We start from the raw sequence: 26,304 nt of genomic DNA on the forward strand, positions 1-26,304 counted from the left end.
AATACCAACAACCTTGAGATGGTCAGACCAAATCACCAACTCTAAATTGAATATATATATATATATATTTATACGCATAGACACACACACACACACACACACACACACACACACACACACACACACACAGAGGTGGTCACATGTTTGCAATATTTGCCTGATTTCAGTGTGTCATGGCTGGAGTGAGCTGGTGGAAGCAGTGCAGCAGCAGGTGAAGACTTGCAGTTTGGAGTTGAAGAGGGAGCTGAGGAGCTGCAGTTTTTTTCCTCAATACTCGTGGTGAGTTAGTCGCACCCCACACAGTGGAGGTAAACAATTTGCAATTATTTGGTGTTGCCGTACACCTCTAGGCCACCGGGACTCCTCAATTTTAGCCCCAAATACTATTGTTCAATCTTAGAACTCAACGAACCAAAATCCTACATATTCCTAAAATGTTACAGGAGAAATATTTTGACTACAAAGGTCACAGAACATTCTGGGGATGTTTAATTTTTATTTTGCTGTGTGTTTTCTGTTTATGAAACGTTGCACTTTAACAAACGTGGAACTTGACACTGCAACATTCGGAGAATGTTTATTGAATGTTTTCTAAAGCAGTGGTTACAAAAGGTTTTTTTTAAAAAAAAACATATCCTCAACATTGCAGGTTAACCAACCATGAACATTCTTATTGCAACAATTCAAAAATGTTCAAAAGTGTTGTCTAGGACACAGGTTACAGAATGTTTTTAAGAGAACATTCCTGCAACTCTGTAAACAAAAGTAGAACATTCTCACATCAAAATTGCAAAATTGTTTTACGTACAGTGTCTAAGGCATAGGTTAAACAATGTTTTTTACAGAATGTTACTGCAACGTTACATGTTGACGTTCTGAATACAACATTCTGAGAACATTTTGTGAATGTTGTCAAGGGGCCAGGTAACATATGCTCTTTTACAGAATAATTCCTTAACAAAGCTGAAAGGTTCTCACTGCAAAATTTTGAGAATGTATTTAAAAGGTTGTCTTGGAAGCGGGTTACAGAATGCTTTTATGAGAACATTTATGCAACATTATTTTTCACATGACATAAGGGTAATAAGTTCTGGGAACACTTCAAAAACCTTGCTGTTAAAAAATGTTTAAATAAGAGTATATCATAACATTTCAGTAATGTTTCCTTTAAATGCTTGAAGAATATTTTTTAAATAATAATAATATTAATAATAATAATTTTCAAATAGTTCTCCTTACAAGGGAAAGAACGTCCTTGGAACTCTTTAAAATGTTGCCACAAAAAAGGCTATCTGAACTTACAAAGGTAACAATGTCATAACCTTATTGTAAATTAAGGTTAGATAAGGTAAGGTAAGGTTAGGTTAGGTTAGGTAAAGTAAGGTAAGGTTACGTTAGGTTGTCTTCCTTAGGATGAATTTGTCTTGGAGAGACACAGGCAACACAGCCACATACATATACAGTCAGACTACAATTATCACAGTATCCTCCTCAGTCCATACACCCCAGAGTATTGCACAGTGCCTTGAACCCCAGCGTTGCACAGATGCTCTGCCTAAAATAATTGCACTAAAAAATTGCCCTTCTGATCAGGTTTCGGATTTGGGATCTGAATTTGATGTCAGGTGACCGAACCAATAACTACTGGACTGTTGTCACCAACAGACCTGGAATTGAAGACTATTTCTTTTGTTTTCTTAACATCAATTTGTTTCCCTCACACCACTGCAGAACTTGTTCTGTCTCAGACTTATACATAACAATACCTGAGTCAGTAGACTCAATATGGCTGTCATTGGAGAATTTGTTTATGTAGTTGTTGTGTACTTATTCCTGCATTCATTTGTGTATACTTTGAAAAAGAGAGGAGAGCTCACGCAGCCCTGTGGAGCCCTGGTGTTTATAATCCGTATGTCAGAGTGTTGAGCTAACTTTCACCTGTTGCTGGCAACCTGTAAGGAACGCAAAGTACAATCTGATTATGTAGGGGTTCACCTCTATGTGCTTCATCTGATCTGAGGCAGTATAGCATTTAAGCAGAATTAAAATCCATAAACAAATGTCTAACATAAGCGGTCAGAATTTCAAGATGTGTTCGAAGTGTGAATGGATTGCAACAAATGCATAAGGTAGGATGAAGCTGCAGTTATGTTTAAACAACACAAGCACCTGGCAACCAAAACTGGAATGTCAACAAACACATATGCTGGCATGAAGGGATAGGATTAGGGAAAGGAGGCACATGGTAAGGTGTAGAAAAAAACACCATATTCAGACAGGAAGCAAACACCAGACTCCTGAATAAAAGTCTGGAGTTTGCTGGACCCATCCACCGCCCCTCCCTCCTGCCCGCCCTCACGCTCCTTATATTAGCTCCTCACTGGCAGCGTTTCAACCTGATGCCATCCTTTTTCATGTGCACGTGAAAGGTTGCTTTTGGCATCATGATCCTACACCAGTAGCACTGTCAAAGTGGCAGTATTTTATGAGTTTGAAATGTGAACAGGCATATAATGAGATAAGGCAAGCATATAAGTCACTAGATGCTTCCGACTAACGTCATGTTAACTGTGGTTATGAACCTTCATAAGGTCAAATACAGTGAAATGTGTTTTGTGTCTTGAAATCAGAAACCCTCTCCGGCCAAAGACAAGGACACAGGACTACTCTGTATGAGGCCCATGTTATCAAATTAACAAACAAAAAACTAATGTTATTTCCCGAGAGCAAAATTTTGTGTTAGCTGGCTAGCTAGCAAGCCCAGAGCTTGATGATACAGTTGTTTAGCAACCTTAAATTCTGCTTCTGTTTTATTGAAACATAGTCATTTTTAGACCTGTCTTCAGTCCAGTGGTTATCAACACATTTAAAAGCTTACAACTGGTGTTTCAGTTTAACAAGTGACCGTGTTAACTTTGGACTTTCAGCTGAATGTATCCGTGGTTGCTTATAATAATTTAGGTAAATGGTTGGTGTAGATAATAAACACTGATGAGTTTGTACCTACTTGTTTTTAGGGTTTGGAGAGTACTGGAATATAAGTAACTAAAATACCAAATATGGGTAACTGTGTTCAATTACAATTACAGTTTAAATTAGTGGTATTCTGAATTATTTGCAACGACATTGTGTCCTGACTGGATGTGGTGCAAGTGAGCATGTGATTTCATTGTTTCATTGGAATTTTTCACCTGTCTGGGAGTGACACAGCGCTGCTGTTTTGAGCTGACCTTTTATTGGATGTTGTGTTTCTATTTATTTCTGTCACTCACACTAAAGGCTCTGTTAATGGAGTGCACAGCTGATAGGTATCCTACATAGTTTGTTTACATGATGTAACAGATGTGCATATTTGACAGATTTTGTTTTGACATAGAACAATATCTGCATGCTTGACATGGTTTAAAGTTCATGCAGCAAGCGTATCCTTCAAGCAGATTTTTTTTTAAGTGTGTGCAGTGCACCTGCTACGCAACTATGGCAGAGGAGATACACAGCCTGGACACTGTTATCTGCTTTTGGCATATATAACTGGAATATAACAGCCAGAAAAACGAGCTCAGCAAGACAATTTTAAAGTATTCCAGAGGAAATCAAAGTATTTAGAATACATTACTTATTTTGAATAATCTAACAGAATTTGTTACAGATTACATTTTATGCATGCCGTGCTCTATAGTGAAATACATTGTTAAAGTAATCCTGCCAGCACTGCTTGTTCTGTTGGTGTTTTCAACAGCTGCTATCACTACAAGCAAGCACGACTCATTCTGTCGTCACAGAAAGCCAGTTCATAATACTGCAAATGCGAGGGCCTTCATTAGTGGGCCAGTTGTGTTAGCTCATTGGGCTAAAGTGACTTCACAGCAATTTATTTAAATAATAATCTTTGAGATTATTACTTAAATGTTGTATTGCCTTTTTTGTGTGTGTGTTAGGTGGAGCAGACTGAAACCTGCAATAATGAAGTCGTTTCAAGTATGACAACTGTTAAAAACCTATTTAATCATATTATGTATGATAATACAGCGAGGTAAGAGGCTAAATATGATGACATGAAGCTTATACATTGTAAATTTGCCACAATGCTTTTTTTTTATTTAACTAATTCTTGTCAATCTCCAAAACTCAGTGTATCTGCAGTTGTTTTGTCTTAAATGATCTTCCAAACCATCTAGAAGTGTGACCCGAAAAAAATCTTCCAGACCAAACCTCAGCACCCACAGACAGTGATGAAATAAATTGACTGAAATACTGCACTTAATTTTGAGGTACTTTACTCAAGTGTTTCCATGTTACACAGTAGCCTACACAATTCAGGGGCAAATATTGTACTTTTTACCCCACTACCTTTATTTCACAGTGGCTGTTGGTAGTTAGTTTTCAGGTAAAGATTTTACATATTCAAAAAAAAGAAAAACCCATAAGATGAGTTTTTAAAATACAACACATTGATTTACACAATGGTTTCCAGCCTCTTGTCATATGAGCCCTTATAGAAATAGTGTTCAGGGAAGTCCTTTGTCAGTTGTTAGCAATTCCACCAACAGGACATTCTCCCTCAAAGCCTGTAAGACCTTAAGGTTAAAAACTCCTCAATACTTCTGCAAAAACGTAAAAATAATAAAGTCTGAAAAACTTTGTAGAACATTTTCTTGTTGCCTACCCACTTTCATAATGTTACAACCCCTAGATTTATTAAGATACAGGGCTAAATCCTCAAATCCTGCTACATCCCCTGGAGATGATGAAGGAGTTGATGAGGCTCACAGCCTGGGGAAAAAAGCTGCTCCGTAGTCTGGTGTTTCGGCAGACAGTACTTCTATATCTTTTCCCAGATGGCAGCAGGGTGAACAGACTAGCTCGGGTAGCTGCCATCAGTCTGTGCAGACATCTGACTTCACTGATGTCACTGATGCTCTGTAGATGGGTATGGTATCTTGTGCCAGTAACTCAGTTTATCAGTTAGCTTGAGCAAAGAGTTAGAACAGTAAGTTATACAATGATTCACAGTATATGTGATGTTTTCAAAAACTTTTAAGTTCTAAAGGATAGAACTGGCGATATTCTACATTTTTCTTACTCTCACAACAAATCCCATTAAAGCAAGTGTTGTGTATCAAAATTTGATCTATCTTTACCTTCAGTGCCATACAACTTCATTGTTCCAAAAAATGATTAAAAACACATAACTAAGCCATAGTCCTGCACTGGGTGACATCTTCCTTCATTACCATAAACACACACACTGTGTGTATTTTGACTCAGTCTCACACACACTGTTCGGCTGCCACAAACACTCACCAGAGCAATGAATGTGCATTCATCCGCCACTGAAAATAGTCCCCAAAAATGCACTTCCTCCTGTTTGAGTAACGTTTGATAAAAACTACAGTGACCACCTGTTTTAGGAAATATTATTAAAGATTTACATCTTCAGTAGGACTCTTTTACTTGCCCCAATCAAAGGAGTTCAAATATCTCTGGATCTTGTTCACAAGTGAGGGTAGAACGGAGCGTGACATGGACGGGTTTGGTGCAGCGTCTGCTGTGATATGGGCACTACGCCAGACTGTTGTGGTGAAGAGGGAGGTAAGGAGGTAAAGCTTCACCTGCCTTCACCTATGTGTCATGAGCTCTGTGTAGTGACTGAAAGAATGACATCGTGAATACAAGCAGCTGAAATGAGTGTCCTGGGTGGCTGGGCTCAGTCTTAGAGATAGGGTGAGGAGCTCAGACATCCAGAGGAAGCTTGGAGTAGATCCACTAATCCTTCACATGGAAAGGGGAGGCAGGTTGGGGGCAGTTGTGGTCGTTTGAACATATGATTAAGATGCTCCCTGGGTGCCTCCCAATGGAAGTGTTCCAGGCACGTCCAACTAGTAGGAGGCCCCGGGGCAAACCCAGAACATGCTGAAGGGGTTACATATGTCATCTGGCCAGGGGACACCTCAGGGTCCCCCAGGAGGAGCTGGAAAGCATTCCTGGGGAGAAGGATGTCTGGAATGCTCTGCTTGGCCTGCTAGATAGATAGAAAATACTTTATTGATTCCCACAGGGAAATTCATGTGGGGGGGTAAAAGGTGTTAAAAAGCCTAATGGTTGTGAGGACAAAAGACCATCTCAGCCTGTTCTTTCTGCAACGCAGTGAGGTGAGCTGCTCACTGTGCCTTCTCCTCTGTCCAGCCAGGATGTTGTGGACAGGGTTGTTGTTATTGACCATTATGGCTTGTAGTTTCTTTAGAGCACTGAGCTGGCCTTTTTAACCAGTCCAGGAGCCTGCTGTTTCTGTCCATCATGCTGCCTCCCCAACAGACTGCAGCATAGAATAAGGAGCTCACCACCACGGTCTGATAAAACATGCAGCGAATCACTGCAGACCTCAAAAGATCTGAGCCTCCTGAGAAAGAGACGACTCTGCCCCCTCTTGTACAGAGTATCCATGTCTGTGGACCAGTCCAGCTTGTTATCCAGGACCACACCCAGGTATTTATAGGTCTGCACAACCAGGAACCAGGCACATCCAGATAGTTGTAGGTCCGGTGCAGCATGTAGAGGATCGCGTCCACCACTCCTATGTGTTCCTGGTAGGCAAACTGAAGGGGATCTAGGTCCTGTGCAACCTTCTGTCTTATTTGACGGAGAAGCAGCTGCTCCAAGGTCTTCATAATGTGTTAAAGCCACCAGCCTGTAGTCTTTTATCTCTACCGGGTGCCCAAATTGGGCACCGGTACAAGACAGGATGTTTTCCACCGCACAGGGACTTTTTCCGTCTACAGACTCAAGTTGAAGAGTTCCTGGAGCAGTTCAGCTAGTTGAGATGCACAGTCCTTAAGTACTCTCGGGCACACACCATCTGGACCTGCTGCTTCCCCTGGATGGAGTCTCCTTAGCTCCTCCCTCACCACGTGTTAAAAGACAGGGGACGCTGGCCAGGTGTAGTGGGAATGCAGCTGCAGGGGACATGTTACAGCTGTGTGGAGGAGGAGAAGATGGAGTTGAAGCCCCAGGTGAGGTGTTGGCTGCAGTGGCAGCAGCAGTGGGGGCGGGGGCGTAGCTGCATAAAGGAGACAGTGGAGAAGATGCAGCAGCCGAAGTGGTATCTTATTCTCATCAAAATCCCCTGTGATTGCAATAAACATCTCAGGATGCTGGATCTGCATTCTCACAACAGTCTCGTGGATGACGTCACACGCAACTGCGTCACTTGCCCTCAGTTGGATGTAAATAATAATGGCGACTACGTGTGAAAACTCCCTCGGTACATAGTGTGGTCTAAGACCGACAGCCAACAGTTCAATGTCCTGACAGCAGATCCTCTATTTCACTGTCACATGTCGGGAGTTCCACCATCTGTTGTTAACAAACGGACCCAGTCTCCCACCCTTGAACCAGTCCTCCACCCTTGCTGCCCGGCTGACCCAGCCTCAGATAAGCGGATAAAAATGGATGGATGGAGGGACAGACGGACAAATGGATGCTCAGTAGGAACCAATGGGCTTAAAGCTGAGACTTCTACTCAGGGTAGGGATATCCTAAAGTTTTTAATAAATAGAATAACAAACAGAATGTTTGTTTGTCACCAGGTTTGTTGATGTCAAAGAAAATGTCGATCAGTTGCAGCTTCAATTTTTAATGGGGAACTTTCTGGGCAGGAACTCAGTTTCTCTATTTGGCCTCTTAAGGCTGAATGCAGTCAGTCCCCACAGACTCCCATGTTAAAATACCCAACTTTACAGCGGATATTAACATGTTTACAGTCTGAATCATGTCACTATAGCTAATTTAAACATTCATGACAACTGTGCATGGGTGAATTTTATATAATTCACCAGTTTAAATGTTATCAAGGCCTAAAGTTACTGATAATTAAGCGCGGCCACATTATGTGACAGGTAGATGCCTCATTTGAGAACATTGGTGACAATATTGGTGAGGTAGCGTAGCCATGGCATCATGTCAGTTCTACAGAGTATAGGTGTGCTCACCTCTGGCTCCAAAAGACCAAGATGGTGATGACAGATTCTAAGAAAATGAGTCACAGTGACATTGAATGAATTATATATTATTTTTTTGTTATTATTTTAGTCAGGGAATTCTGCAGCTACACCACAGCAGGTTTCTAGGGGGAGACTTTGAGTGACCTTCATCTCCAAGGGGGTCCAGACTAGACGGGATGTTGAATCCATTAATGTCCAGGTGCTGTTCAGTGTAGGAAGGAACCAGAGGAGTTGGACTGGAGTGTGTTGGGGTGCAGTGCAGCCAGGAGTGGGTTTAGTTTGTCCACGTTCATTTTGACCTCAGTTTGTGCATGACAGGTGGTGTTTAAGGTTGTGTGTGTGTGTGTGTGTGTGTGTGTGTGTGTGTGTGTGTGTGTGTGTGTGTGTGTGTGTGTGTGTGTGTGCATGCGTGCACATGCGTGCTGCAGCAGTGGCAGGATCCTGGTGAGAGGGATCAGACCAGTGTGGATCATATTTATGCCGTCGGATCAATTATAAATGACCAAGTCTGTGTTGTGTTTCTGTTGTGTTTATGTGTTAGAGCTTTTACATGAATCAGTACTGTATACCAACTTTAGAAGTGATTTGAGCTAAAATTGTTTTTCATTCAAAGTGTGATTACACCAATGTGCCAACTGTTGTGCTGATTCCACTGGAGTATGTTGCCTGTGGTCTGTCTGAGGAGAAAGCCAATCTAACTTCTGGAGAAGCCAGTGTAGAGGTACACACACACACACACACACACACACACACACACACACACACACACACACACACGTATGCATACTGTATATACATACCTAAACAAACAGCAGTCCTCATCTTGTAGGAGGATCTAAAACCAAAATGTCTGGTCTGCCATTTTGCAGGTGTATCACAGCTACTACTGGCCCCTGGAGTGGACCCTCCCTGCCAGGAATAAAATCTCCTGCTATGTGAAAGTCATATGTCACATCTCCAACCGTGTATGACTTTTTTTCTTTAACTTGTCAATTATCATTTTGATAATAACAAATGATTGGTGTTTCACTCTTTAAAATCTGAGCAAAGTGGCTTGATTTCTTTTAAAACATGGGAAGACGGCAATAAGCAACAATAAAAGAAATTACCCCCATAATAGCAAAAAAAATAGTAAAAAAGTACAGAATATACCTAAAAATTTGTTAGAAAGTAAAAAATAATATATATAAAAATCCTGTAACATAATTTTAAATATATAATGATTCTAATTATAAATATTGTATATTATAGTTTTTTTGAAATCATTTCCTAAATCGCCAGACAGTCCTGGAACATTTCTTACCAAGTGGTTCATTACTTTTTTTTAGTGTTTTTGAAAGAAGTCACACCAATTTGCTCAGGGCTCAAAGGTTTAAATACTTGTGAAAGGTGTCTAAAAGAAGCAGAGGAAAGGTAATTTTGATCCAGGTTTCAAAGGGTTAATGTTTTGTGAGATGGACATAGGATGCTGAAGCTCTGAGCCCATGCCTCCTTGTGTCACATATTTTGTCTATTGAAGAATACAGCCTGACAGATGGCAGTTGAACCTTGAAACTTGTGCTTCAGACTGCGCTTCATTCATGTGACGGTTTAAAAAGTTTGCAACTAAACTACAGTGTGTACAGTGACAGTGGTGGGATAAGAAAACAGTTTAACTGAAATGTTTGGTGACACAGAAAGCACAGTAATACTGCATCTAATTACAAGGTACAAAGTAGATTTATTTAACATTAGGTAGTACTGTTTAGTCATATTCAGTAATTAACATCTGACAAGGCAACTGTGCAGTTCGAGTTCTGTCCAAACTAATGGAGCCCCCCACACACTCCTAGAAGTGTGATATGCAGCAGATGGTTCTCTGCCTTTCCTCTGGAGATATTCAGTCATAATGCCCCCAATTGTGCAACAGTTCACACCACAATTCTCCACCCACTCTTTTGTTATATTTTTAGCTCTTTCTACAATTGACTTGGCACCACTCGAGATAACTGCATTTCAGAAAGCATCTCTGCCAAGCTGCTGATAATATCTCCTGTGCTCATTATCACTTAATTCCCTGTCTGCACATCCTGGTCAGGATTGGAACACACTGCAGCCATTATAAACACTAAAGTAGCTTTCAATATCTGTTCATTTGTTTTGTGTTTTTGAATGTGTTTGAAAATGTGCTGACTAAGACGTGTGCTGATTCAGACTGGAGTTTGGGTAGTGATAGGATGATTTTCTGTGATGAAATTGAGGAATGGAGACACCGATTGAAGCTTCAATCAGGAAACATTTATTACGAGCACTCTGGGCCTACACAGGAACAAAAGAAACATGCAAGTAGCCGTTTGACAAAGAACATCTCCTAGGGAAGTCAAAAACATAGAGAGAAGAAACAGATTTTGAAATTAGTGCACAAAGAATATGAAAACAACAACATACCACTACAGCAGCTATTAAAACAATTCCTAATATGGGAGCCTTAATACTCAAAAGTCATGCAACTGTAGGGTTTCCATTAAAGAATTTAGCAACTGAATCCCATATCTGTGAATCTCTATGACCTGCTGTAGCTCAAGTGTCACTATTAATCCTGACAATTTTGCAACAGTCAAATTTCCTAGACCTTCTGACTCTGAGGGAAGATATGTACAACATCCCTCACCTACAATTGCACAAACTCCACCTTGGGAGGCAGTCACAGCATCTAGAGCAATTCTGTTGTCAATAGCATATTTTTTAATTAAAGCTTATTCACTACCAAGAGCATAGAAACACTTAAGAGTAGCATTAGCAATTAAAGCTACATTGTGTCATGTCAACACTAAGATAATGATTAGCATACTGTAATTCTGTGTTCCAAAAAAAGTTTTAAAAACTAATTAAGAATGGGTGTAAAGCTGATAGTTATTTGGCAGTGTGTAATAACGAGTAGCCAAATCCACTGGATTAGTATTTTTAAGATATAACTTCCTATAACTTTAGACAGCTCTCTTTATTGTCGTGATGAGTTTTCACGAGTGGGCACATAACCAGCATCGTCCCTTAAATAGTGGAGTTAAATAATTCCATTAACTCCACAACACCAAGAAAAACCTGGTATTACAGCAGTACCTAATCTTGCTAATTGGGCGTAGTCTCCTAAAGAGTTGGCGCCAAGATTTTTTTTGTTTCTCTTGTCATAAACCATTTAGACAATCAAAAACAGCAGATGAGTTAAGTGGAGCTGAAGACAAAATATTATCAGTAGCTAGATCCGCTGGTACTTGAAGAATATGTTTCTTATAAAACTTGGGAAACCCATTAAGATGAGTAGTGTTCTGGAACCTTGAGTGGAGTAGCAAAATTTTTTTTTTTTTTTTAACCTGTCCTGTTCGGCAGCTTAGGCATGCAGTATGAGAGGTCTGGATGCCTTGAGGTGCAATAACAGATTTGCTTTGCAAAGGAGGAGTCTGACATACTTCTTCCTGTTGCAGTCTGCACTGAGATTTATTGGCAAGGCTACCGGACAGCACAACGTTAGAGTGGATAGGGAGAGAGAAAAGAGAGAGGTTGGGGGACACAGAGGGGAGGGGAAGACACAAGAGACAACAAAAACAACAGCAACAACAATGACAATGAAAACGATGACAACAATGCTATCTACAATAATGATAGCTGCAACTATTTACAACAGTATTAACGGTGGAAGCAGGAAGAAAATGAGTAAGTAAAAAAGAGGAAAAGAAAAAACAAATAAATAAATAATTTAGAGAAAAATAAAAAATAATAATAATAAAAAAAAACAAACAAACAAACAAAAAAAAACAGATTGCATAAATACTTACCCAAAATAACCTTAACCTTGACATGGATAACATCAACATTTGTAACTGTTGTACGTGTGTGATTGTATAATAGTTGTGTGCTGTGTGTGTGTGTGTGTGTGTGTGTGTGTGTGTGTGTGTGTGTGTGTGAGGGTTTGTCATTGGATGTGGTTTGTAGTTGACCCCCCAAACTCCCAGGGGCAAGCAGGCCAAGACCCAAGCCACCAGAGCACCCAACAGCCCCCCAGAACACGACAGACCCAATACCACGTGCCCCAGAGACAGCCACGCGCCCCACCCAAGGGGGAACAAGCAAGGGAACACAGAGGCAACACCCCCCCGGCCGGGGGAAGCCCACAGAGGGACAAGGCCCAGCCCAAGATCACCAACCCCAGCACGATCTGAGCCCACAGCCACAGGGCCCCACCAACCAGAGACCGGCCCCGACCCCCGGAGGGGAGCCTGCTACGCACCAGAGAGGCCACAGCCCTCCCAACCCCCGGCCCCAACGGAGCGGGCCACGGCCCACCACGACGACCCAGCCCACCGCCCCCTGGCCAACCTATATACCCCATGGGGAAGACGGCAGGAGGCCACAGCGCCCCCCCCATGTATGCATGTATGCATGTGAAGGTGTGTGTATGTAGTTGTAGGGGTTGTTATGAGATGTGTGAGTGACTATGGTGCAATTTAAAATTGGGGGGAATGGCCAGGGCATGGGCGCCCCACCGCTGGCAGACGGCGGAGTCTCCCAAAATGCCCCACCCGCCCCCCATTCGTGTCCCAGTGTCTCCTGTGCAGTTAAAATTAAGGGGCGGTGCAATGACCAAAGCAGGGAGGATTGCCAGGCCGCCATAATGCAGCCCCACCCCCACCCACTGGCCCCACTGGTCCCGCCCCTCAAGGCCCTAGTGTCTTATGAGGTGAGATATAATGGGATAGGGGGTCGACAAGGAGGTAAAGTGGGGACTGCTCCCAAGTGGCCAGCTTCCCGACTGGCCCTGAAACTTACCCCCATCACTGTCCCCACCTGGCCAACAGGGAGTCAGACCTACCCAAACACCCGGAGCCAGGACATCATAGACCCACCCATGTCCAAGCAGGGGGCCCACCACCCTCAGACACCTAACATGCCCCCCCCCACCCCCACCCCTCGGAGCACCCGGGTGCACGCCTGTCCCGAGACGCCACAGCAGGCACTGACCCGCCCCCCGCATGTGCACGACCCCCCCGCCGGGGGACAGCACGGGCCCCAAGCCACCCGCACCAGCGAGGCAGCCCAGACAGGGCCCAAGAGCCACCAACCCCCCAGAGCACCCCTCCACACCGAGGGGGCAGAGGCCCAGCGAGCCACCGGATACCCGTGACAACCGGAATCCACCGCCACCAGCCCAGAAGTCAGGGCGGCGAAGCCCCGATCCCCAGTGACACTATGTGAGAAGTTAATTATTGGGGTCCAGATATGTTCAAATTCTGTGAGTTGATTTTTTGTACAGGCAGACATTTTCTCCATGGAGATGTGATCTAATACAAGATTTTTATATTGACTTATACTTAGATTCTTTTTGGATTTCCAATTCATGAGGATAGTTTTCTTGGCAATGCTTAGAGCTGCAAGGAGCATGTAGGATTTGTTAGTGTCCATATTGATGTTAGTGAGATCACCTAGCAAACAAAGTGAGGGGGAGGCAGGGATGGGGTCTCCTAGACATGTCGATAGGTCTTCACAAATCTTTTGCCAAAATTTGTTGACCGGTGTACAAAGCCAAACAGCATGCATATACGTATTTAATGGGCCACCCGTGCAGTTCAAACGGACGTTTCTATGTGTAAGGCCCATTTTGAACATCCTTTGTCCTGTGTAGCATGTTCTGTGAAGAACCTTGTACTGTATGAGTTGTAAGTTGGCGCTTTGGGTCATTTTGAAGGTATTTGAACAAATTTGCATCCAAAAATTTGGGTCTGTGTTGATGGATAAATCTTTCTCCCATTTGGAGATTGGAAGAGAGACTGTTAGATCTGTTTTAGACAATAAAAAATGTATTTTGGAAAGTAATTTTGGAGGTGAAAGCTTTAGAAAATCTGTTATTATTGGTGGTAGCTCTAAGTCCAATTGGCTAAGGTTAAACCTTGCCTGAATTATGGATTTAAGCTGAAGATATTCCAGAAATTTGTTCTTGTTAATGCCATATAGTGCTACCAGCTCATTAAATTGAATGAAGTTACTGCCTTGGAGGATATGCTCCAGATGTCTTATCCCTTTGTCGTACCATGTTGTGAAGTTTGTTTTTTTATTTCGCAGGATATCAGGATTGTTCCAGATGGGCGTATGTCTGCATGGCATGGGTGAAGACCTATTTATTTTAAGAACTTCCCACCAGGCTGTTAGGGAAGTGCTAATATTAATTCTCTTAAAGCAGCTATGTCCTTTGATAATGGGACTGATAAATGGCAGGTCAGGGATTTGGGTTTCTTTACAAAATGTCTGTTCAATATCCGACCATGCTTGATCTAGTGGACTTTTTGTAATCCATTTTAAGATATATTGTAGTCTATTAGCAAGGTAATAATTCTAAAAATCTGGTAGCTCCAAACCACCGTGGTCTTTCGCCTTTTGAAGAATTTTTAAACTTATACGTGGTGGTTTAGTTTTCCATAGAAATTTGGAAATGCTCGAGTCTAATGATTTGAACCAAGTGAGGGGGGGGGTTGAGATGGAACCATTGAGAAGTGAAACGGGTGTGGTTTGGACCCAAATGCAGCACACTGGCACTCAGGAACAGTTGGTAATGACCTTTATTTTCTCCACAGCAAACAAGGTACGGAGCAGATAGAATAAACACAGAATAAAGCTCGTTCTCCAGGCTGAAAGCCCTCACACAGTCTCTGGGGCTCAGACAAGGGGAAGAGACGTAGCTCACTTCAGCCGAAGACGACGAGGAGGAAACTCCGTGGCCCAAAGAGCCGGCTGTACGTTCGGAGGTGCCAACAGGGAGAGAGCAGAGGAGTGGTCGGAGGCACTGATGGGGAGCAGGCAGGAGGGTATACGAGGCCAGGGAGAGGTGTCGTTACCAGCAGAGCAGTCAGATACCAGAAACGTTGAGGCAGAGCATGAGGTCAGGGACAGAAGGCAGGTGAGTTTAGCGGGAGGCAGACGAGGAGAGCAGGTTGGGAACAGGCAGAGTCGGCACCAGGAGATCAGACAGGAGATGAATGCTGGAAAGTCTCACATGACGCTGAAGAACAATCTAGCAATGAGTGAGAGTGCTTGAGAGGCTTATATGGAGGGCTGATTGTAATGAGCTGCAGCTGTGAGGCAGGTGAGCAGAGTTGGGCTGATGAGGTGGGCGTGGCTGGCAGGTAGAGTGGAGCAGAGGGAGGGAGAGCGGAAAAACACTGCAGCAGTGTGACAGGAGGGGAATGAGAGACAAGGGCTGTGACAGAGAAGATATAATTTATTTTTGGCAGGACCATCATTATAACTGTTGCCACTCTTCCCATAAGTGATATGGGCAGATTCCTCCACCGAGTGAGATCATCCTCTATTGTTTTAAGTAGGGGAATGTGATTTAGCCGTGTCAGGTCAGACAGCCTGGCGGAAATGTTGGTACCTAGTTATCTAATGTTTCCCGATTGTAGTGGGGCGGTTGACCCACTCTTGAAGTCAGAGTTTATAAGTAGGACTGTTGATTTGTTCCAATTAATAGAGTAGTCTGAAATAGAGGAAAATTTGTCTATAAGTGCTGTTGTCTCAGAGAGAGAGGCTTGTGCATTTTGAAGGAAAAGTAGTACATCATCAGCATAAAGGCTTATCTTATGGTTCACATTTGCTGTTTGAATCCCTTTGATATTATTATTTTTGCCGAATTGCAGCTGCGAGTGGTTCGATAAATATGGCAAAAAGGGATGGAGAGAGTGTGCAACCCTGCCTGGTGCCCCTTTGGAGATTGAAGCTTGGAGAAGTTTGATCATTTGTTCTGACACAAGCACTGGGTGAACTGTATATATTTTGATCCAGAATGGAAAGTTATCCCCGAACCCAAATTTTTGTTATGCAGCAAAGAGAAATTTCCAATTCACCCGGTCAAAAGCCTTTTCAGCATCTAGTGAGACTATTATGGCTTCCTTATTCTGAATATTACAGTAGTCTATCATATTGATTAGTCTGCGTGTGTTATTTGTAGAGTGTCTGCCCTTGATAAACCCCGTTTGGTCAGGATCTATTATGTGAGGTGTTATTCTTTCAAGTCTTCTAGCCAGCGCTTTGCAGATCTGCGTTTATAAGTGATATTGGACGATAGCTAGATGGGAGTGATGGGTCTTTATCTGATTTAAGGAGGAGGCTAATGTTTGCACGGTTCATGTTAGGAGGGAGTATGGAAGTTTCCTTAATTTCAGCAACCATTCTGTTGAAAATTGGTGCGAGCATTGGCCAGAATTCTTTGTAGAATTCTGCAGGAAAACTATCGGGTCCCGGGGCTTTCTTGTTGGGCATATGCTGGAGGGCTTCATGAAGTTCCTCTATTGAAATAGGTGACTCCAAAGCCATAATCTGTTCATTATTTAATTTTGGTAGTTCAACTACACTTAAAAATGCATCTATGCTAGAGTTTGATGGATTAATTTGTGATGAATAGAAAAAGTTTTTTTTAAAAATCCCTAAATGTATTATTTATTTCTTCTGGGACACGGGTTGTTTTCCCAGCAGAGTTCTTTACTGAAGAAATTGTTACTTTTTCTTTATTCTGTTTTAGTTGGTTTGCTAAGAGTCTACTGGATTTGTTGCTGTGTTCAAAGTTCTCCAGGCGTAATCTCTGTAGCTGAAATTGTGTTTTTATGTCAAGTAATTCATTTATTTCAGTTTTAATTTTCTCAATTCACTTAACAAATGTTTATCTTGGGAGGCGGCATGAGCTGTCTCCAAAGCTTTAATTTGCTGTTCTAATTCTATTTCAAGAGCTTTCTCCTTTTTTTTCTTGTATGCGGAGTACGAAATTATTTTACCTCGCATGACTGCTTTTGCCGCCTCCCAAAGAACACATGAGGAGATGTCAGGCAGGTCATTTGTTTCAGAGAATATTGTCCACTCTTTTTTAAAGAATTTAATAAAGTCTGGGTCCTTAAGCAATGATGTATTAAATTTCCAATGTCTAGATGGTGGTGTGACTGTTTTCTTAGTGATTGTCAGAGTGACTGGAGCGTGGTCGCTGATGGTGATAGGGTGAATCTGTGTGTCAGAGATGTCCATCATAATTGAGTTACTTGTTAAAAAGTAGTCTAAACGGGAATAAGAGTGGTGGACTGGTGAGAAGAAGGTGTATTATTTGAGCGTGGGGTGACAAGAGCGCCAAGCATCGCAGAGACCACAATCACTCATGTATTGTTTTATTATATCACTTGATTGCCAGTGGCGATAACTACCTGCTGTGCTAAGTCTGTCAAATTCTGGATTGAGTACCAAGTGTTGTGTCTGAGTGTGCCGAAAGTGCAGTGAAAAAGCTGTGGAAGAAGGAGGGGTCATCAACATTTGGTCCATATATATTGGCAATGCATAACTCTGTATTATGTGTCGATATATTGATTATTATAAATCTTCCTTCTGGGTCTGTGATAGTGTCATTGCAAGTGAAATTTATTTTTTTACTAATTAAAATAGCTACGCCTCTTTGTTTGGTATTATAGCTAGCTAAGTATGTGTGAGGAAACTGTGATGAACTAAGTTTATGATGTCCTACTTTGGATGTGTGAGTCTCCTGCAATAGAACAACGTCTGCCTGAAGGTTATTAAGGTGTTCAAAAATTTTGAGTCTTTTTTCATGTGATCCAACTCCACGCACATTCCAAGTGACAAACCGTAACATGTTCATATCTAAACTAACTTATTGAATATAAATTGTAATTTAAATAAGTGGAGGTGTGTGTGTGTGTGTGTGTGTGTGTGTGTGTGTGTGTGTGTTAGATGTGTGCAGCTGCCTTTCTGAAGAACCTGCATAAACAAGTTGTATATATGTTTTCTTGTGTGTGTGCGTGTGTATGTCTGTGACAAGTGTATCCTTGTAAAATATGTGGTCGGACTGAGCATCATTGAAACACAATACATTTAAGCATAAATGCTGACACATTACAACAACTACAACAGGAAATAAAACAAACAGAACAGGTAACACAAATACACAGATTAACAGTCTGGAAGGAAAACAGTACATTATGAGACGTGCACTGTGATTTTAGTTAATAAAGGCCCAAAAGGAAATTAGTGGAGGAATTGTTCTGTAACAATGTTCTGTATTACCTTACTCGGAAATTACTTTTAAGTGCGGGAGAAGACGTGCATTCAGTAGAGCCATGGAGTGACTTCTGGATCACGGAACAGCTGTCCATTAACGTAGAGTTTGTCCACAGTGATGATAGCCCGGGATCCTCCGTCGATAAATTTGTTTCTGATTGGGAACAGGCATCTGCAGCGCTCCAGGATTTCCTTGGGGAATTGATCGTTCACGCTGAAGTCCGTTCCTCTCAGCTCCCTGCCTCGGCTCTTTACCAGCTCCTTTTGCTTGAAGTGTTCAAACTTCGCAACAATGGGTCTCGGGCGCCGGCCATCCGGTCTCTTCCCTCCACGGCGGTGGATCCGATGGAAGGTGATGTTCTTCACAGTGTCCGTTGGGAGTTTCAGTTGCTTCTGGAGAAACTCCTTGATGGACACTTTGGGATCTTCCTCTGCCCACTCTGGGATCCCGGAGAAAACCAGGTTGTCTCGCATACTGCGCGCCTGAATATCGAGGATGGACTCCTTCATCCATTTGTTATCGTCGGAAAGCTTCGTCATACCCTCGGTGAGCGATTTGACTGAGCCCCTCAGGGTCTCATTTTCAGCCGCTAGCGAGGCCACCTGTTGCTGGCTAAATTCCAGAGACTCACGTAGCGCCTAGAACTCTCTGTGGAGGACTTCCACCAAAGCCAGGCGGGCGTCAAAGCTGCTTAGCTTTCTATCTATTGAGTCTAGGATGTCTCCGTAGTCTCTTTCGGGCGATGAAGCGGCACTTGGAGACTTCTCCGAGCGGCTTCTCTTTGAGGAAGAAGTCGGCGTGTCGGTTGCCTTCCTCATGACGAGTCTGTAATAGCACTCATCGACGTAATCCTGCAGGCTTTCCACGGTCTCTTCATCCAGGATTTATCAGACAGATTTATTGCAGAAAGGGGAAAACGTGTAACAGTAAGTTTAACTGAATTATTGGGCTTGTATAAGCTGGCGTTTGGCGTTGAGCTGAGCTGTTTACATTCAGAAGGGCGCCGCCATGTTGAATCACGCACAAATCTTGCGTTGTCTCACACTAGCATCCCTCACGTCTAGCAAAAATTTAATGGGTTTCGTGACCATTTTCCTTGCTAATAGTAATATTGGAATAAATTAAATATTGGATCATTTTATGCAAAACACCACCTATTTCAGATACCATGGCTTTAGTTTTTCCAATATGAATCTTATTAGGCTGAAATACAGGTCTACTAAAGAATGTAGACTCATCAGATGCTATTAAATCAGAATGATTTTGAAACACATACTGATAGGCCATTACACAAGGAGGGCAATCCTTTTGGACCTTCAAGAGTTATAGATAGCATTGGAAATAATTCCTGAGTTGACTGTGGGACTAATGAGATTTTTTGGTCAGTCTACGTACCTTTGTCATAGGTGAGTTATACCATAAATTAGAAATAAAGGGATGATTGCTGTCTAAAAATAAATTCTATGTAGACCAAGTCATCACCATTTTCTTTAATTGTCAATTTTGGATCATATCCATCTGGTAATTGAGTAGGCCATTTAATTGTCAGGGGAGGCTCTTCCCATTCTGTTTGGTTCCCCCCAGTTTGAGTCTTAGGATTAAACTCAACAGTCATCGGGATCCAGTATGGGGAACAAACCCCTTGCCAATTTGGTGGGATAAAGTCCGTTAGCTACTTTAGCATTAGCTCTGGTTAGCAATGGCTTCTCCCTGCTCCTCTTCTGCTGCTCACTCCTGCTCAGTGGGTCAGATGTTTAGTTACTTCTCTGCCTCCTTTAGTGATAGTGGTACTTGTAACAAGTGTAGTTTATTTGCTGCGCTGTAAGCGAGGCTTAGTGATCTGGAAACGCGGCTCCACACCATGGAAAATCCCTCTTTAGCTGCGGTAGTTAGCAAGCCCCCTGTAGCTGGTGCAGACCGACATAGCGTAGCCTCTGCTAGCCATCCCTGGCAACCCCCGTGCAGCCGGGAGGCTGGGTGACTGGGTGACCCTAGGTTCTTCATTGAGTGCTTATCCTTTTCTGGAGCATAAGTTTCTTGTGTTTCGTTGAACTCCCATGAGTTTCACCAATCATAGCAGCCATCTGCATGATGTCACCAAACTCACTACTTTCTTCTGGTTGTAAAGATGCAGACATGAAAGTTTCACATTTACCAACAAAAAATTATACTGAAAACTGTGCAAGACAGTTCCTTGATGTTCTGTGCAAAAGTGATAACTGTTAACTGTTTTGCACGTGCAACATTGTGGTGGGACAAATGTCGAGACATTAAAAACTTTTATACCACAAAACAATTGAAACAACTGAAACAAGTTAAAACAGAGAAGACAAATCACCAAGCTGCTGCATCCACATCCGTTGCACCTGCTCAGAGTCAAGATGAGTTGAATTAAATATGCAGGTTAGTGGTTACATCAGTGTAGTATATGGGGATACAACATCCAATACTGATATCAATATATCCACTCTTTTCCCACCTAATTTTAGTCATCATCAAGTCAAGTGTAGTGGAATTAACATCATATATGCATACTCATGTGATGGCCCACCAGCAGATTGAGACAGAAAATACAATGCTTTTCAATGTATGTAATATTCATTCGTTGTGCAAAATAGGGAAAATATTTTAACTGAGGGTTGTGTTCCACATGTTCACTTTCTCAATTAAAAAAAGGTTTGTGATGTAGCAGAAATCAGTATGCTAGCTGATTTCGATATTTCTTTTTAAAGCCAGTATCTGTCTGTATGCCGATGACTTGAATATTATCATGCATCCCTGGTAACATAAATCATTATTTTGGAACAGTGCAATTTTATTGTCACTGAAACAAGTTGCCTTCCATTTTTTACGAATTAGACAAATTAATTGCTACTGTTCTTGTAATATTTATTTGCTCTGGCAATTTAATCACAAAAACACTTGAAAACATTTTAACATTCATAACAATGTCTTTAAAAAGCTGCTGTAAAATTAGACATGGAGCACTATATAATCACTGAGATGTATATAAGTGAGATGTATCTAAGTCTAAATTCTTGCTTTAAGTCTAAATTCTTGCTTGTGTTGTACGTCGCTTTGGATAAAAGCGTCTGCTAAATGAAATTGTAGAATTGTAGAATATAAAACATAAAGATTTAAAAATCTACAGTTACTTCACCACAATTACACACTCTGCCACAAATATATGTTATATTAGGATGATTGCTAACTAACAGCCTTGTTATCTCTGCAGACCTGCAAGAGGTCTGTAAGCCCTTGAAGTGGAACTTTTAGAAGCAACAAAAGGCATCTTATAGAGCTAAATGGTCTGAGCACCAACTGCAGCAACATCAGTCCAAAAACCAGCAACATGCTTCATGACATCAAGAGCTAAACATTTACATATTTGAAATGTAAGAGCAAATTTCTGAGCTCTAACCTGTAAAACCTGCCGTCAGTAAAAGGTTGATAATCACAGGATCCTGCATCCCTCAGAGCAACCAATCTTTCTCATCAATCAGTCTGGTGATGGATCAATGGTTAGCCATAACACAGTATCCCCATTCTGAGCTGAAGCTGCCAGGACCACTGACCTCTATTTAACACTCCATTGAATGGCTTATTAATGAAGTTTGGAAAATGTCAAGTATTAACCAGCTCATGTCCTCTGGGGTCAGTCTCCACAGACATGGACTATGAGCTTTATTAAATATTGTCTATGAATAATTCAGGCAGGCAGCATTCAGAGGAAAATCATTTGAATGTGCTGCTCTAGCACTGACCCCAGACAGCTGGGCTTTTCCAATGGCCGAAAAGTGACCTCTCAGCACAGTACCTGAAAACACAGTGTGACAGGATATCAAGTAGGTGAATGTTAATGATTGTTAATCATTGCCAGGAGAGAAATTCATAGGTGTCAAAAGCAGCAGGTAGCCATATTTTGTCTTAATATCACATCACAGCTGTTTAATGAAATAGTGTGGGAGAGTGGATCTGACCTGAGCTGACCCGGGATGGATCCCCACTGTGGCGTCCAGCTGTTGTTTGGTAAGACCACATTTCATCGCTGCCACGAAGCCTTGGAGGACATTTCCAGCATAAAGGCCCATGACATGGATGCCAACCACACGTTCCTGTTGGGACACAGCAGTGTTGAAGTGGGTTCACCAAAGCTTTCCAAGGCTCACACACATTGTTTTTATCGATGACGTTTCAAAACGTTTGCAGAATATTTTACTCCACGTCCATGACTTGATTTAAAAACTTCTATATGGAGGTCTATATAGCTATCACAGCCCAAACAGCACTGCCACCTTCATAAGACCCAGGCTCTGTTTATGCAAGCTCCAGGTAGTGACAGCGCCAGTACTCCCTTCTCTTGCAACTGCCACATATTATATTACCTTACCTATATTACCACATGGCAATCGCAGCCCAAACAGCAATGCCCCTTTCAACAGACCCAGGCTCCGTTTATGCAAGCTCCAGGTAGTGACAGTGCTGATGCTACCTTCCCTAGCACAAGCATCACACTTGTTATATACTACAACTCAAATACAAGGCTCAAGCTAAAGGAAATAAGGATGAACTGTCAGAATCAACAAACAAACTTACTTGGGTGGCAGCATGATCTCACACAAAGAGACTCAAACAGGCCACTCCCACACCTAAATACCCTCCCACTTCCTGGATTTTCCCCTGAGAAGACTGATTGGTGGATCCGTCCACCTGATCTCAAGGAGTTGTCCATTCAGTCGGTCCCCCTGCTGGACCCTAAGTACCATTGTTTTTCCTAATCCAAATCCATTGACTGGATTTAACTGCCTCATCTGACATTTTCCTCACTGTCTTCCTCACTCCCAGTTCCCCCAGGAGTGAGACAGCTGATCCTGCTACAAATCCCCTACATCCCACTTCAACTGGGTGAACCCTAGCTTGCCATCCTTTCCGCTCAGCTTCTGCCTCTAAGTCTGCGTACCTAAGTTTCTTCCTTTCATAGGCTTCTTCCACTGAGTCTTCCTAAGGGACTGTTAGCTCAGTGAAATAAATGATCCGTTGACTCACAGACCACAGCACTATGTCAGGCCTCAAATTAGTACAGACTATTTCCTAGGGAATAACAAGCTTTCCTCCTAAAGCTACCTGTGTTTTCTTATTACAAAGTCCTTCCAGGCGGCCGCACCCCTGCCTCCTCCCTTACTTATTGCCTCTATGTTTCTCATCCTCATGCACAAACTGGACAACTAGACTCTCTTTTTAAAAACCTCCTGAATTCACCTGTCTTCTCTCTTCAGGGCCTGCAGCTAAGCTTCTCAACACCTGATTATGTCGCAAAGTATACCGGCCCTGTGATAAACTAATCTTCCAGCCTGACAAAATACGTCTCAAGGTTGCAGTACCTGAACACATGATGGCATGGGCATAATGGTTCGCCATTTATCCAGAGCTCCAGGTTTTGGGGGTTTCGACAGCACATTGTATGTAGCCCCTATCAGGAATCTAATGCAGCTCTCCTCCATGCTCCACAGGTCCCTCCAGCTAAGCCTCTTCCTCTCTTAAATTTCCCTCAGGATCAATAAAGTACCTATCTATCTATCTTTATCTATCTCTACACTTTCCCAAATCAACCACCTTCCCCTGCTTAGCCTGAGCCACTGTCTTAGCCCTCCTTATCGGCTCCTCCTGCCTGCTTACCTGTTCCACTACCAGCTTTCTTCTATCCTTGGGACGCTGCTATTTTTGATTCAAGCTTAGCAATTCATACTAAAGCTAAGCTAAACTGTAGTTCATTTGAAAGCCTTTTTCTTAGTCTTTCTCACCCACCCTGGAAAACTCTACAGCCAATTCTATTTGTTATAGTGTACCACGCCCCCGGCCCATACTCTGAATTTCTATCTGAATTCTCTGAGCTTATATCAAAAGCTTAAGCAAAAGCTTAGTGCTTAAATCAGACAAAGTTATTATCGTAGGGGATTTTACCATCCACATGGATATTAATAAAGATAACCTTAGTTCTGCTTTTTCCATGCTTTTTGATTCAATTGGCTTCAGTCAGTGTGTACATAAACCTGCCCACCACTACAACCAAACCCTTGACCTTGTCCTTGCATACGGCATCGATATTGAAGATTTATTAGTCTTTCCTGAGATTCCCACTCTGTCAGACCATTTAATAACTTTAAATTTTTTATTATTCATCTACAAGCCTCTCAGTAAGAGTTACTATTCTAGATGTCTATCTGATTCAGCTGTGGCTAAATTTAAGAAACTGATTACTTCTGCATTGACCTCATTACCATGTCTCACAGTGACTGAGAATACTCTTACTAACTTAAATCATTCTCAATTTGACTGTCTCATTGATAATGCCACTGACTCACTGCGATCAGCTCTCGACTCTGTTGCACCCTTCAAGACGAAAATAAATAAATAATGAAACAAAGAAAATTAGCTGGAGGTTATGGTTTAACCTCCAGATCCGCAAATTGAAACAAACATCGCAAAAATTTTAAAGAAACTGGTGTTCAACCAACCTGGAAGAGTCCCGCTTAGTCTGGCTGGATAGTCTTTAAATGTATAAGAAGGCCCTCCACCATGCCAGGGCAAACTATTACTCATCATTAATTGAGGAAAATAAAAACAATCCCAGGTTTCTTTTCAACACTGTAGCCAGGCTGACTCAGAGTCACAGCTCCATAGAGCCTTGTATTCCTTTGGCCCTAAGCAGTGACAACTTTATGAGTGTCTTTAATGATAAAATTATAACTACTTGAGATAAAATCCATCGCCTCTTGCCCTTCAGGTAGCCTGGATATGGCAGCAAGGCCTGGAATTTATTTGGACTGTTTTTCCCCCATTGACCTTGCGCCAGCTCTCTACTTTGATTTCTGCATCCAAACCATCAACATGCCTGCTACACCCCATCCCAACTAATGCTTTCAACCAGGCCTCTGTATGCCATTTCAAGTATGTGTGAGCTACAATTCTACAATTCTACAATTTCATTTAGCAGACGCTTTTATCCAAAGCGACGTACAACACAAGCAAGAATTTAGACTCAAGGAAAAAAACCCTTAGTAAGTGCAAAAAGTGCTTCAGGTGTGATTGGTCACAGGTATTGCCGTCTAGTGCCGCACAGCCCCCCCCTTTTTTTTTTTTTTTTTTTGAAACCAAAGTACTAACCAGTAGCGATCCCAATATCTGAGATTCAACAATCTCAGTATCACTACTTACGATAACAGTCAACATACAACATCACACAACTTTGTCAGTGCTAGATAATCAATAGGTGCTGGGTTTTGGACCATCTGACTTAATCTACCCCAAAGGGCAAAGAGGAGGAGAGTCAGGTTAAGTGCCTAGGTGTTCTCGGAACAAATGAGTTTTCAGTTGTCTCTTAAAAGTAGAAAGGGACTCAGCGGAATGCACAGAGTTTGGAAGTTTGTTCCACCATTTGGGAACAACAGAAGAGAAGAGTCTGGCTAGAGATTTAGAGCCGTGCTGGGCTGGAAGCACCAGGCGTCTTTCGCATGCAGAGCGTAGTGGGCGAGAAGGAGAGTAGACCTGGATCAGGGATTCCAGGTAGGCTGGAGCAGTTCTTGTGATTGTTTTGTAAGCCAAGAGAAGTGCTTTGAATTTCATTCTGGCTGCCACTGGAAGCCAGTGAAGAGAAATTAGCGGCGGGGTGACATGTGCTCTTTTGGGCTGGTTGAAGACCAGACGTGCTGCTGCATTCTGGATCATCTGAAGAAGTTTGAGTGAGCATGTAGGGAGGCCTGCCAGAAGAGAGTTGCAGTAGTCAATGCGTGAGATCACAAGAGCCTAAACCAGAAGCTGTGTGGCCTGTTGGGTCAGGAAGGGTCTGATCTTCCTGATGTTGTAGAGGGCATAACGGCAGGACCGAGAAACTGAGGCCACATGAACCTTAAAGGTCAGCTGGTCATCAATCATGACACCCAGGTTTCTGGCTGAGTTTGTGGGCACAAGTAGGCTCGAGTCAAGTTGGACACTGATCCGAGGCTGAACAGATGGACAAGCTGGAAAGACCATGAGTTCGGTCTTAGACAGATTTAGCTGAAGGTGGCGTTCCTTCATCCATGTGGAGATATCAGCCAGACACGCTGATATCCGAGCTGAGACCGTTCTGTCGTCAGGTGGAAAGGAGAGGAAGAGCTGAGTGTCATCAGCATAGCAGTGGTAGGAGAAACCATGGGAGCGGATCACTGCACCGAGTGAGGTGGTGTA

General features: G+C 42.5%; 2 protein-coding genes across 2 annotated transcripts; both read left to right on the forward strand.

The window, feature by feature from the left end:
• The first annotated feature begins 288 nt into the window (after nucleotides 1–288).
• On the forward strand, nucleotides 289–14,026 carry LOC148185958 (uncharacterized). Its single transcript, XM_088072385.1, has 4 exons — nucleotides 289–7,524; nucleotides 8,614–8,721; nucleotides 8,870–8,965; nucleotides 11,970–14,026. The coding sequence occupies exons 1-4, from the start codon at nucleotides 7,495–7,497 to the stop codon at nucleotides 12,420–12,422; spliced, it is 687 nt and encodes a 228-aa protein (XP_087928511.1). The 5' UTR covers nucleotides 289–7,494; the 3' UTR covers nucleotides 12,423–14,026.
• LOC148185959 (uncharacterized) lies at nucleotides 12,472–17,402 on the forward strand. Its single transcript, XM_088072386.1, has 2 exons — nucleotides 12,472–13,266; nucleotides 14,094–17,402. The coding sequence occupies exon 1, from the start codon at nucleotides 12,472–12,474 to the stop codon at nucleotides 13,156–13,158; it is 687 nt and encodes a 228-aa protein (XP_087928512.1). The 3' UTR covers nucleotides 13,159–13,266; nucleotides 14,094–17,402.
• The last annotated feature ends 8,902 nt before the right edge of the window (nucleotides 17,403–26,304 follow it).

This window comes from Plectropomus leopardus, chromosome 22 (assembly GCF_026936395.1).
Source record: "Plectropomus leopardus strain MGB_pleo_1.0 chromosome 22, ASM2693639v1, whole genome shotgun sequence".
NCBI lineage: Eukaryota > Metazoa > Chordata > Actinopteri > Perciformes > Serranidae > Plectropomus > Plectropomus leopardus.